Source organism: Sinohyriopsis cumingii, chromosome 14, assembly GCF_028554795.1.
Source record: "Sinohyriopsis cumingii isolate HCF-2022 chromosome 14, ASM2855479v2, whole genome shotgun sequence".
Classification (NCBI taxonomy): domain Eukaryota; kingdom Metazoa; phylum Mollusca; class Bivalvia; order Unionida; family Unionidae; genus Sinohyriopsis; species Sinohyriopsis cumingii.
Window position 1 is genome coordinate 72655972 of NC_142974.1, and position 15112 is coordinate 72671083.

General features: G+C 40.4%; 1 protein-coding gene across 2 annotated transcripts; it reads left to right on the top strand.

Annotated features, from left to right (window-relative positions):
- The first annotated feature begins 11739 nt into the window (after positions 1–11739).
- Positions 11740–14440, top strand: LOC149784135 (uncharacterized). 2 transcript variants are annotated; one of them, XR_016413753.1, is made up of 2 exons: positions 11740–12059; positions 13648–14440. XR_016413753.1 is itself a non-coding variant. In XM_089932231.1 (2 exons), exons 1-2 carry the CDS (start codon positions 12563–12565, stop codon positions 14004–14006), a joined length of 585 nt encoding a protein of 194 aa, XP_089788357.1. In that variant the 5' UTR covers positions 12422–12562; the 3' UTR covers positions 14007–14440. The 2 variants fall into 2 exon arrangements, 1 of the variants encoding a protein (XP_089788357.1); XM_089932231.1 differs by lacking the exon at positions 11740–12059 and adding an exon at positions 12422–12788.
- Positions 14441–15112: the final 672 nt, after the last annotated feature.

The following is a 15112-nucleotide window of genomic DNA, read 5'->3' on the forward strand; positions in this document are numbered from 1 at the left end:
CTGGTGGGAGCAAGATAAAAAGGCCCTCGGAAGTCCCAAGATCTCAGAATCGACCCTTGACAACCCCATGGAAGGACGAAAACTAGCTTTAGTGCCTTACAAACGATGGATGGAATACCATCGTTGGCAAGAACAACGCACCCCGCATTTACCTCCCAATCCCAATTTGAGCGAGATGTCCCAGTTACAACACGAATTGCAGTCCTTGATGGATCGCCAAGATTTGTCCGAAACAGAAAAATCGCAAAAGTACGGTCAACTCTTGCAACGACTGCAACTCTTTCACCAGAAAACTTTAGACGAAACAGCTCTACCCACTCTGAAAGATTTTAAGACCTTGATGAAAAGTCCAGCACCATCACCAGTACCAGTACCAGTACCAGTGACCAAGACAGAAAAAGGAAAAGAAGAAGAAGGGTTTCAAACTCCACCAGAAAAAGTACGCAAGTTAACAACACCACCTACCTCCAGAATTGGATCGATTAAAAAGATGATGGCCACCCCTTCTTCATCACAAGAGAAAAAGAAAGTGAAGACAGAAGTGAAGACAGAAGTGAAACAAGAACCGATATCCCCTGTTCACACATCCTCCTCCTCGACACCTATTGCCGGTCGCACACGCAAAGCATTGCAATCCAAGAAAATACCCCAAGAGAAAAAGAGTAGCATCCTCCAAGAGTGGGTGTCTTATTAACACACAAACAAACACAAAAAAAATGGAAAAAGTCTTAGCCAGCATTTACTACGATCCCTCCCATCCTGCAGGTTACGCAGGAGTTCAAAAATTGTATCGTGCTGCCAAAACTCGACTGAAAAGTCTCCGTTTACCTCAAGTGCAACGATGGTTACAAGAACAAGCTACCCACACTTTACACAAACCCATTGGACGCAAGTTTGCCAGAAGTCGCACCCGAGTGGAAGGCATCGATCATCAATGGCAAGCCGATTTAGCCGATGTCTCTTATTTGGCCAGCTACAATCGCGGCTACAAATATTTGTTTTGTGTCATCGACGTCTTTTCCATATTTGCCTGGGTCGTGCCCTTGACTTCCAAATCCAGCAGCGAGTTAGTGCGAGCCCTGCAACGAGTGTTGAAACAAAGCGGTCGTCACCCTCTTCGATGGCAAACTGACAAAGGCACCGAATTTCTGAACCAAGCTTTCCAAAAAGAATTAAAGAAACGTGACATTCATTTTTTACCACCGAGAATCCCGAAACCAAAGCTAGCATCGTGGAACGTTTTCAACGCACTTTGAAAAAACGCATGTGGAAATATTTTACGCATCACCACACTCTGAAGTACATCGACATCTTACCGCACCTGGTGCAAGCGTACAACCAATCTTACCATCGAAGCATCGGACGTGCCCCGCAAGAAGTGACTCCCGAGAACGAAGTGTTGGTGTTTGAGCGCCTTTTTGGTACGTTCCCGACGAGGGCTGTCCCCAAGAAAAGTGGAATGTTGGCCGTAGGAGATTGGGTGCGCATTGGCAAAACCAAACGCACTTTCGACAAAGGTTACTTACCTAACTGGACGACCGAATTGTTTCGTGTCACTGGACGAGTGCATGGCCGTCATCCTGCCGTCTATAAATTGGAAGACATGAACGGAGAAGTGCTCAAAGGAACGTTTTATTTGCCAGAGTTACAACGTGTCACCAAAAAAGAAGACGACGTGTACGACATCGAAAGCATTCTCGAACGCAGAACCCGTAAAGTGGGCAAACGACGTGTCAAAGAAGTCAAAGTACGTTGGAAAGGATATCCACCCAGTTTTGATTCTTGGATCGACGCTTCGCAAGTCATCGACTATAAAAAGAAGTGACCATCATGCCCTTTCACACAGACGCAGCTACGTCGACCACTTCTTCACCCAGTTCTTCTCTGCAAGATTTACAAAAACAACCCTTGTGGGTGTGGTGTGGAGAACGTGTGCCTAAAACGCAAATCGTCTTTTTCTTCCAAATCTTCGTGGTGTATTGTGTCATCGGGGCAGCCATCACCAATTTGAGTTTGCAACAAGGAGACAAACAATTGTGGACCATTTTATTGAGCAGTTGCATCGGTTACCTGCTTCCCAATCCCTTCCTGAAATTCTCTTCCAACGGGAACCACGGGAACCTTGTGTCAGTGCCAGTCACCACTCCAACAACCACAACAACCCCATTTTGGGCGGAGACACGCCTCTGACGTCCAGTAACCCCTCGGACAGCCACAGAACTCTGGAATTTTGAGTCACCAAAACCAATTTTACTTAACCTTACCCAGTGACAGTTCCATGGAGGTGTTTCCCAAGAACACGTTGTGCTGTTACACGGCCAAATTACCTCAGGCCATCCCCTTAGATCAAGAAGCCCATTGGGAAGTGGCTTTAGTGGAAATGATTCACCCAACACAAATCCAAAACATCACTGAAACTGAAAACTTTTTTGAGGTCGAAATCATGAACCAACAATTACAAGACACCATGAATGACATCGGGTTTTCAGGCAACATAAGTCCAGCCAACAATCCAGCCTTCAATATCTACACCCTGAAATTTCCGGCAGGGTTTTATTTTAGTGGCCAACATTTGGTGGACACCATTGCTTCCAGGTTCGAGTTAGCCTTTGGCAAAGCCCTGAACAAAATCAAAAACAATGTCACCCTGGAGTACCATAAAGTGGCTCGTCGCTTACTGATCAAATTTCAAGATACTCAAACGTTATCCCTCAGGTTCAATGGTAGTTTGTTTGAAATTTTGGGTGGACATGCAGGAATGGTCGCAAACAATTGGAGCCCCAAGATCAACAGTAATATGGATTTTTACAGAACTTTTAGAAACCCGGTAGAACTGAACCAAGGACTGAATTTGATCTTTGTGTACTCCGATGTGGTGGAGTATAACGTGGAGGGACACACCTCCGTGCCGTTACTGCGTGTCATTCCTTTCAAAGTCGATAGTACCACAACCAATGACGAGGAAGGTGGAAACACTTACCACGTCCACCGGGAATTTGTACATCCTCACTATTTGCCTGTCAGTAAGACTTATTTGGACACGGTCAACATTGCTATAAAAGGAGATTTGGGACAAAATATTCCATTCACCAAAGGAAAAGTCATGGTGAAACTCCATTTTCAAAAACGGTTCTCTCACGACTCGTAAGTCATGTATCCAGTGTACCGATGGGTTGTTCGACAGCGAGGACACGGTTTAGGAGATATGTTAATATCGGCCTTTCGTTCGGTGGCCCCAGTCTTGAAACCGATGGTGACACGCGGATTGCATGCCTTGAAAGATGCGGCACTGACACAAGGCAAAGAATTTCTCCAAAATGTCATCATCGACAAGCAAAACCCTAAAGAAGCCTTCATGAGGGCAGGCAAAAATGTCTTGCTGCAAACGGGCAAAGACATTTTAGGCCGACGAGACACACCTATAAATGCCCTGCACGCTACCGAGTCAGTCATTCAGCAAGGACAAGGTAGAAAGAGACGACGAAGAAAACACCCTTTCACCAGACTTCACACTTCTAGAGCGAGAAAGACAAAGAAAAGAAGAACCCTTCGAGACTTAGACGTTTTCGATTATTGAGACACAGAACAAAATGATGCACCGAGAATCTTGCGCTTGTTCCAAGTCGGAACTGGATCTGTTTGCCATGCCCCCCACCATGATGACGATGCAAGAATCCCAGTGGGTGGAATTTAACCCCGTCTCCTCATTGACAGCCTCAGCTCCCATCGAGTTTGAAATCATAGGACAGCCCGAAAATTACATCGATCTGAATAGCAGTTACTTGTACTTGAAAGTCAAAGCTGTCGATGAGGACAATTCGCCCCTAGATGGCGATGAGGTAATAGCTCCCGTCAACAACTTCATGCATTCCTTGTTCAGTGGAGTGGACTTGTACTTGAATAACAAACTAGTCAGTAGCAGCATGGATACTTACCCTTATCGTGCCTACCTGGAAAATCTCTTGACGTACGGAATAGACGCCAAGAACACCCATCTTAATGCCTGTGTGGTATGGGAAGCTGACGATGCGGGCGAATTTGAAGAATTGGAAACTAATGCAAGCAAAACACCAAACAATGACGGATTTGTAGAACGAAGAAACAGAATCATGGGAGCCAACAAAAGTTTAGAACTGATGGATCGTTTGCATTTGGACATGTGGTTGCAAGAGAAATATTTGCTGAACGGGGTGAATGTTCGCCTGAGACTGAATCGTAGCAGTACCACTTTCCATTTGATAGGTACTGCCGCTTGCAAAACTGTCATCAAGGAAGCCAGGCTCTACGTACGACGCGTAGAAGTGTTACCTAAAGTGGGAAACGACATCAGTCAGACGTTGAGCAGAACGACCGCTAAGTATCCGATACGACGCGTGGAAGTGAAAACCTTCACCATTCCCAAGGGGCAACGATCCATGATCGAAGATCATCTGTTTCAAGGACAGCTACCCAAACGTTTGATCCTTGGTATGGTCGAGAATGAAGCCTTCAACGGAGCTTTGGCTAAAAATCCTTTCCACTTTCAACACTTTGACGTGTCCAAGATCGAAGTCAGTCGCGATGGCAAAACCTTGTGTACCCGAACTTTCGAGCCTAAGTTCGGTGACAAGAATTATTTGAAATCGTACTTGTCCCTGTACGAAGCCACGGGACAGTTAGGAACCAACACCAGTCACGGTATTACGTACGAGGATTATGAAGGAGGTTATGCTTTGTGGGCTTTCGATTTCACTCCAGACCAAGGCAGCGACGAGGGACATTTCCACCCTATAAAATCCGGCCAGATTCGAGTGGAACTTCAGTTTGCTAATGCTCTACCCCACACGGTGAACGTCATCCTGTATGCAGAATTCGATAATACCATAGAAATCAACAGTTTGAGAGAAGTCATTCTAAACTATTAGAAGCTATGGAAGACTGTTATCCCTCTTTACCTAGTGGAGAAACTTTGGAGATGGAATGTGAGGAGACCCTGGAAAAAGAAGAAGTTATCATGATGAAGTCAAGATGGCCAGAACAAGAAGCCCATTTAGCCTCCTGTTTTGCCAAACACTTGGTGGAAAAAATGACGGAATTGATCAAAAAAGAGTGTTATGGATGTCAAAACGATCATCCCAGTCAAATTCAACACGATAAATGCCTGATGCTGAGTCAAGAAGAAAAATTGGACGAGTATCTGGACGAAGCTTGGAGTCTCATCTCGGACGAAGACGTGTTGCATCAGTGGTATAAAGACTTGCGTGAACATTCTTGTCCACCATTAACTACTCAAGAGACCCATCGTATCGAAGCTCTCCTGAATCAGAGTGAGGAAACGAAACGAAGAAACGGTTATTTGTCAGACATTTTCAAGCAAAAAGTCAGGATCGAATTAATGACCTGTGAATTACCTGTGAAGAAGAAAAAAACAACACACAAATGGATACCTGGGAACTTTATTACCTTTTGAACCACAGTTCGTATACGGCTTCTTGGAATCCTGTCGTCTGTGCTAAAGATGAACTCCCTCATCGCAAACCTCAAGACCATCTAGCTTATGTGATCAACACGGACGACAGTCATCTCCCAGGAACCCACTGAGTAGCCGTTTACTTTCCTCAAGAAGGATGTGTGGAATATTTTGATTCGTACGGATTTCCCCCTTTGGAAGACGATATCATTGACTTTATGAGAAGAAATGCTCAGACCACCCAATTCAATAATGTGAATTACAAGGCACAGATTCCTTAGTGTGTGGACAATATTGTGTGTATTTTCTGCATCATCGCAGCCTGGGCTATTCCTTAGAACATTTAGTGACTCATTTTGATCCTCGTTCTTCTTCTAGAAACGATGTGAAAGTAGATCGATGGTTTTGTGACCATTATGCTTATCTTTTGTCTCAAGCTAGGAAACGTAGTGTCCATCAATGGCCTAATGACTTCCAACAATGGAAATCACAATTTCATTCACAACGTTGTCAGCCCTGTTTAAAGTAGAGTGTAAATTGAAAAAATGTTTGTGATTTGAAAAAATGTTTGATGTTATATTGTTAAAAATGTTAGAGTTGTTGGTTAGTGTTAAGTGATTTTGAATAAAAAATGTTGTATTTTGAAAAAAAATTGCCTTTGTCTTTTGTTTGGCTATAAGAATGTTAATTCATGCTCTTTGACTTCTTACTATCCCTCTCATGACACTCATTGAACGTTCCGGCTCGAAAAACGTGGAGGGATGTTTTCCTTCACGTCCGCGCTTTGACTTTAAGAACCGGGGTAGCCTCCAGTCTAACCATCCATTGTCGACTCATCCTCCTACGAAGATGTGCTCCAAACTAGCTAAGCTAAACGAAGCCTATGTGAATTTGCATAGGGTCAGACACAGTCTGATACCGAAGCCAGAAGAGATAGAGAATGTGAGAATGTTAAAAGTCACTGAAGACCTGATAGAAGAGCTCTTCAGAGAAGAAGTGAACAGGGAGAAAGAAGAATGGACAGAGAAATACAGACTTCAGAGACAGCAGCAACAGCAACAACAACAGCAACACCAACAGCAGGAACCTGAACCTGACAGAGGCTTGTCGATTGTCGTATCGACACCAAAGAGTTCTTCTTCTCTTTCCGAAGAAGCAGACCTATCGTCAGAAAGTCTATCCTCAGAGGACGTCGCATTCTTAGAAACTAAAAGATTGCCATAGCAAACAAAAAAAAAAAAAAAAAAAACAGCCCTTTTCAGGGCTACCCCCAATACTCTAGAAAAGAAATAACAATCGATTTGCCAATATGTGTAGGTAGAGTAGTGTGAATATAAACACTAACTCTTTTTTTATAGTGTGAGGGTATGTGTTTGTGTATAAGATTGTGTGTTTGTAAGTGCTCACGTACGTTGGTGTGGATAGTAGATTAAGTTCATGTCTTTTTTTTTTGGTGTTAGAGGTGTGGGGAGAGTAGATTTGGGGTTTGATTGCTTTGCGTATGTGGATAGTATATTGAAGTGATTAATGAAAATTTTTTAGAATAGTGATGGGCAGTATAAAAAAGTGAGTGAGTGTTTCTTTTAGGTCCGCGCGTTGTTTGGTGATGATCTAGGTAAGATCAATTTTATGTTTTTAGGGGGATGTTTTCCATCACGTCCGCGCTTTTACTATAAATTGAAACTCGCTGGGCAGTCTAGCTACCCTGTTCATTCGTTGACAAAACAATGAATACCAGAATTGTGAAACTGCTAGAACTCCAGATGCACCTGGAATATGCCAGGCGCATACTAAATGAACTGGCCGCGGAGGCCATTGTCGAAGAGGCAAGGATGAAAGAGGAGGAGGAAAGAAGAAAAAAAGAAGAGGGGGAAAAAGAGAGAGGAAATTTCAGAATCCCAGAGACAGAAAATTGGGATTCTGAAGCCACTTATCCCGCCTCTGCACTCCCAAGAAGAAAGGTAAAAGGAGACTGGGGAAGAAGATGTGTGTGTGGCGCCAGACCAGGAAAGTGCCAGCATTAGATAGGTGCATCTGGAGTTCAAAAACAAACAGCCCTTTTCAGGGCTACCCAGTACTCTAGAAAAGAAATAACAATCGTTTTGCCAATGTGTGTAGGTAGAGTAGTGTGAATATAAACACTGACTCTTTTTTTCTTCATAGTGTGAGGGTATGTGTTTGTGCATGTGTTTGTGTGTTTGTGTTTGTAAGAGCTAACGTACGTTTGTGTGAATAGTAGATCATGGGTTTGTTTATTGTTTCTTAGCGTATGTGGAGAGTATAGTTTGGGTTTTGTAACCGCTCACGTACGATTGTGTGGATAGTAAATTATGGATTTAGTTTTAATGATTTTCGTGTGTAAATAGTAGATTTGGGGTTTATTTATTGCTAGTTCACATATGCGGATAGTAGATCATATCAAATGAGAAAAGTAGGGGGATGTTTTCCATCACGTCCGCGCGTTGTTTGGTCATGAACTAGGTAAGATCAATTTTATGTTTTAGGGGGATGTTTTCCATCACGTCCGCGCTTTACGTATAAGAACCCACAGTATTCGTCGTTCAAACCATTCTACAGAGAAGATGGCTTCAAACCACCTCGATAAAATGCAAACATTGCAAGACGTCCTGGACAATTTGGGCATGATGGAACAAATGCTAGTGAGACTAAATGAAGACCACTATTCTTATAGTCCCCATCGAGTAAAGATGGAGATTAATAACTTAAGAAAAGTAAAGAAAATGATAAGTGATGTGATGAAAGAAATAAAGGAGGAGAAGGAGGATGAAGAGGAAAGGATAAGGATAAGAGAATGGAATGAAAAAATTGAAAAAGAAGAAGAAAATGAGAAGAGGAAGAAAGAAGAGGAGGAGAAGAAGAAAGAAGAGGAGGAGAAAACAAAGAAAGAAAAGAAGAGAAGAATGTAGGAGATAAAAAAAGAAGTTGGTGGAGAAATAGAAAAAATTAGAAGCAGAAGAAACCCAAAGGCCCTTTTCAGGGCCACTCATAGGTCTCGAAAAGAGAATAACTTTCCATTGCCTACCCTTTTTATTTTTTTTATTTTTTTTTAAAAACAACAAAAAATCCCATGTTAAATTTCCCATTGTCGCTATATAGTCCCACCCTGTTTAAATTCCCTTGACGCTATACAGTCCCATATTCCCATGTTCAATTCCCCTTGTCGCTCAACAGTCCCACGATTTTTTCTCCATGTTAATTTCCCTTGTCGCTAAACAATCCCACGATTTTTCTCCATGTTAAATTTACATAGTCGCTAAACTGTCCCGGGGGGAGGGGGGGGGGGGTCTGTAATGCTAATTCCCATTGTCGCTGAATCGTCCCCTTTCACTACTGACATTGATATTAAGAAAGTCCACCCGATCCCTACATTGTTAAAGCCTTCGTATCATCATGCATAACGTTCCACCCGATCCCTACGTTGTTAAAGCCTTCGTATCATCATGCATAACGTTCCACCCGATCCCTACATTGTTAAAGCCTTCATATCATCATGCAGGACATTCCACCCGATCCCTACATTGTTAAAGCCTTCGTATCATCATGTATGACGTTCCACCTGATCCCTACATGGTTAAAGCCTTCGTATCATTATGTATGACGTTCCACCCGATCCCTACATGGTTAAAGCTTTCGTATCATCATGTATGACGTTCCACCCGATCCCTACATTGTTAAAGCCTTCGTATCATCATGTATGACGTTCCACCCAATCCCTACATTGTTATAGCCTTCGTATCATCATGCATGACGTTCCACCCGATCCCTACATTGTTAAAGCCTTCGTATCATCATGCATGACGTTCCACCCGATCCCTGCATTGTTAAAGCCTTCGTATGATCGTGTATGACGTTCCACCAGATCCCTACATTGTTAAAGCCTTCGTATCATCGTGTATGACGTTCCACCCGATCCCTACATTGTTAAAGCCTTCGTATCATCATGTATGACGTTCCACCCGATCCCTACATTGTTAAATCCTTCGTATCATCATGCATGACGTTCTACCCGATCCCTACATTGTTAAAACCTTCATACCATCATGTATTTATAGGTTACTGCATTTGTATGGGAAAATATGAACGAGTTTTCGGAATGAATACTGCACGAACCTGTGAGTGCAGTATATCCTTCCGACAAAACGAGTTCATATTTTCCCATACAAATGCAGTAACCTTTTTATTATATGCTCATTTTTTTAATTCTACCGTAGGTTTAATTACCTGTATATAAACAAAATACACTATAAGAAACAACGTAAATGAATGAATGCCTTATTCCAAACTAAATACACAAGCGCAGATTTGACATTTCAAAATGACATCATTATTAATGCGCACATAGCTCCGCCCAGACAAATTTGAACTTAGTCGCGCGGTCGACTTAACTTTCGAAAGAAAATGGCGTGTCTAGTTAAAATTGAAATTTGCAGTCATATTGTGAATGAATGAGCATTGCAACGACTTTTCCATTTGATCTGGAGTGAATATATTTTGGTATTTTGTTTCGATTTGACGAAAGTTTGTGATTTTGGACTGGATTCATCTGTGCAAATTATACATGAAATACATCGGACTGAAGTGGCGCGGGAGAAGCTTGTTTACTCCTGCAAATGTGTTTCTGTTTTTGTCATTGAATGTTTGAAATCATAACGTGGGAAAAATATGAAGTCTTTCAATTGCAATTTTCAAAAAGACGCTATGGAATTTAATGTGTATTTCATTTTGAGTGCAGTAAGGAGGATGCAATTGCACTTATCATCAAAATTACAGCACACTTTCGAAATCCAGATTGAAAACCTATGACATGGCTCATGTAATTCGGATTTGCAGAATTAAGAAAAAACATTTTGAGGAAATTCAGGATGTAAAACTGTAAGTATATTTTATTTTGCCATTCTTATCACAAGATAAAGAAGAGAGTATATGCCTTTTCACTTGCATTTTTTTTTTGTAAGGACATAATCGTCCGTCTTTTATATAACGTAGCTAGCCTAAATCCGTAACATTGTATCAACGCGGAATGTGCCAAAACAGCTGGGGTTTTTTTTTTGCAGTCCACGAAACATGTTTTAGTTCATTCAGAAACAAATTTAAATAACCACAAGGTAAAGAGCCTCTTACGCGAGTGTATATGATTTGTTTACAACTCAAAAGTGCTGGTGTCTGCGTCATTGTTTGTTTACAATAGAAAGTAGTTCCTTCATTCATGTGAATGCTATATGTGTATTGTCGCGCGCGTTCAGTATCGGGGAATATTGAACGATTCGGACAATGTAAAGTTAATGGGGAAAAAAATGAGCATATAATAAGACGTTCTACCCGATCCCAACATTGTTAAAGCCTTCATATCATCATGTATGACGTTCTACCCGATCCCTTTCTTGTTAAAGCCTTCATATCATCACGTATGACGTTCCACCCAATCCCTATGTTGTTAAAGCCTTCAAGGCTTTAACAATGTAGGGATCGGGTGGAACGTCATACATGACGATATGAAAATAAGAAGAAAATATTGCACCAATTTTTATATTTGCTTTAATGTGGCGATCTACAGTTTCGTGGTTTGCATATGAACAGATTTTATGGAGATAGAATTTCCCAGCCCGTTTTCACTGGTTATACTATTTTCAAAAAAAAACAAAAGAAAAAAACGGCATTGTATATCGTAGGCAACGTTGAAATAACTTTTAATTCACTTTATTTTGGTGTATGATTGATGGGTGTAATTTTGGCTATGGAGTATAAGCCTTGGCCTTACTTAAGATGCGCATCTTTTAAAAAATAGTCTAGCTCCGCTTGGTAATTTTCACTTACTGGACATCAGATGTAACTTGTATAAAAAAAAGCCGATACGTATTTTTTTTTCTTTCTGTATATTTTGTAACTCATTCATTGCACATTCAACAGATGGTATTATCTCGTCTGGCAAAATCCCATTTCCTAATTTGGATAAATGCTAAAGATTGTGTACTTTAGACAGATTCCGGATGATTTTTCAAGTACATCGGATCAACCATTTGGGCTAGCTGTGCGTTTAGATCACAAACAATTTCCTCAAGCACAATATCCAAATAAATGTCAGCCACAGCAAATGAAAGCAGCATGAAGGCCAAATTCCCTTCATTGTGCATGGTGCAAATGCACATAACTTCGCCGTACACCTGTCACTCATATTGTACATACTATCTGTAACCAATCACTGCAACTCACGTGGAAATTTCCAGACAATATGTTATGGAAATGACGTCTCTGTTGTACAAATGACGTCATTGACTAAGCAAACGGGAGGAAAATTTACTAGCTACTGGCACATAATATTGGCTTGCCCATGTAGGTCTGGTGCCAGCGAAGGCCACGGCAGGCCATCACTGTCAGAAAGTGATACCTGTGTCTTACCTTGCTTATGCAGGAGAGACAAATTTATTTATGACGATTACATATATCGATCGTCCATGAAGCAAACTATTTCAGCCAAAAACGCCACCGTCTTGTCCGTGTTTCCAGGTTACAAAGTGGCAGCGTAAGAGTGCGACATTTGCACTATCGTTGAATTCCATGCTCATCCATGGTTTTATATGTTTAAAATCAGGTCAGTTCTCTCTCTCTCTCTCTCTCTCTCTCTCTCTCTCAGATATTATTCATCGATTCGTAGTAAATATAACGCCCTAGCTGAGGAAGACGAAGGAGAAGGCCATTATTATAGTTTGACTATACCTCCTCGTTTGTTTGTACCACCCCTTCACCGATTTAAAAGACGAAAGGCACAAATGAGATAAAAGATGCACATAACTTAGTTCATTTATTGATTTATAATTTAAAACCTGATTATGCCCGTGTACGATCCTAACACCATCGTCTGTGCATTTCATTCCAAACGGGAGTTTTCAGCGTTAAAGACGACCTATTCTCCAGTCAGTTCCATATTTGGACAAGTCCACTTTCAGCGAAGGGGTGTATGCACAACTATACATTTATTTACACACAAGGAAAATTCTACGTCGTCAGCTTCCGATATTTAAATGTTCTAATTAAGCCAAGTAATTGATTGACATTTTCCAATTTGCCTTTCACGTGGATTTAACAAGCGGTGTAATGTCTTGGTTCGTGTGTGCAAAGGATATAGCTCTAAACTCTCAACATTATTGTAATTTACGGAATTATTGGCAGTTGCCGAATAGGATGAACTACGTCACAATGTTTTCTGAGGAAATCAACTTGCCCATAGTGTACGCAACATGGCGCCGTGTCAATATGGAAAGGACGGAAAGCTTGACAGGCACAGAGAATGCCAATATTAGGGCCATCTGTTCACATTTAGGTAAAAAAATTGTAAATCAATGACTGAATTGGCTAAGTTCTGTCTACTTTTATCACATTAAAGTTTCTGTTATTGAAATCGATAGGAGGGTACAAACAAACGGGGAGGTATACTTTTGACTATAGCTGAATTTGTTCGCTCTCTTCTCGTAGATGTTTACACCATTGTCGAATTAGACTAGTGCGAGGCCTGTAGCATATGTTACAAAGGGGCCCTAAATTTAAAAAAGACAAACTTAACAAAATGTATATAAAAAAATTTCATGCATAGTAAAGTAATTGTATTAATTCATTGATACACAGCCAGATAATACGACAAATATGTGCATTTAGTGCGGGGCCCTTGAAACTTTGAAAGTGCGGGGCCCGTAACACATGCTACTTTTGCTACTTGGATAATCCAGCACTGGTTCACACTCGTTTGGTTCTAACATTGATTTAAACTTATTGTTTTTATTTTCCTTATTCCTGAAAGTCGAAATTGACACACGACCCACAATCACCTTGCAGCAAAATGAAATGGTACGATTACAAATTTATTTCTTTTATGTGAACTTTTGTCTTTTATTACAAAATTTAAAATCATGTTTAAATCGCATTTCAAATCATTAAATAAATTATCTGTAGACATCATTCATCAAAGCATTGTTGTACTTTACTTCATTTTTTGTTTTCTTTTTTATAAATAATGTTTTGAACAAAATGAATATAATTCATTCTTTTTTCTTGATATGAATCCTTTTGTGCATTGTTGAGACTACTGTTATATCTTTAAATCCTTCGACATTTCTTTGATCTCGACTTTTCTTATTTTTCTCTTTTTTTTCCTTTTTATTTCTTTTTTTTTCTTTCCTTTCCAGATGCCATGATGAAGAAAAATTTCTTCAATAACAAAGAAAAAGAGTTAAAAATATCCACGTGTCTATCGCTAGAGTGCCAGGCGCTGGGTCTTACGTGGAGTCCATCATTTGAAGATTTTGCGTACGCCAGCATCTCAAAAGACTTATTCCAACATATTGGATCATATTCAACTGAAAGCACTCGCCCGTCCATACAGCCAATATTTCTCGATGATTGGGGCGATGATGAGGACGACACGTGTAGAAAGCACAACAGTTTTCTAAGAAAACTGATGCGCTTTATTCGTCATCGATTTGTTACTCTATTAATGCGTGATTGGAGAAAAAAGAAAATTATCACTAGGGATAATTATCCTTGAAGTCTTTAATTGTAATATCACTATGGATAATTATCCTTGAAGTCTTTAATTGTAATATCACTAGGGATAATTATCCTTGAAGTCTTTAATTGTAATATCACTAGGGATAATTATCCTTGAAGTCTTTAATTGTAATATCTTAAGATTGTTCTGTTGAGACATTCCACTGTGCAAACGGTCAAAAAAGGCAAATAGAAGAAGGATGCATTAAAAAAAAATTGTATTGTGTGCCCCCATTATCTTTCTGATTTCATTTGCTTCGAACACACCTAGTACGGTTGTGTGATAACAATATGCAATTTGTACTCTGCACTCTTGTCATGGGATTTGTCAGGTGTGTTCACAACAGGAGGCTATGCAATACATTATTTATAAGCATGTGATATTATAAACTATTTAACGCTTGTTCTGAAAATTAAAATATCCGAAGGCCACTCTTCTCTCTCTCTGTCACTGTGTTGGTTGGTCAGGCAAACATGAGCAACAGAGAAACATCTGGATTGACAATAACAATAAAAAACAGTTTACGGTGATTTTTCCAAGCCCCAAATCTCTCTCTCTCTCTCTCTCTCTCTCTCTCTCTCTCTCAATATGTACCTCAGGGACGACATGGGGAGGGGGTCGAATTTGCATGTGCTGCAAAATTGCTGTAGCCAAAATACAAAAATTAACAAGCCCATCAAGTTTTGCCCCCCCCCCCCGCCCCCGGAAAAACATTGAAATTACGTACATGCTATTACTGTCTCTTTAATCTCTTATTCAGCATGAGCCAGCGCGTTGATATTTGCATGAATCAAGTTGTGCCCCCCACTCCGAAAAAAGCTGAAATGACGTACCTGCTGTTCATCTCTTCACGCACTGTATCGATTTACATCAAAGAACATCAGGCGAAGAGAGCTTATTTGTATTAAAATGTATTTATTGAAAAAGTACAACAAAAATTTTGTTTAATATGAAATCGGTGATTATTCACTCTCTTGGAAACTTGTCGAACAATTTGTCCAACATGTTGCGTATTATATAATATTGTTTGTACATCTTATCAAATAAAATACATTAGTTGATACGAAATCAATGTTATAACGTATGAAAACAAAAACGATTCG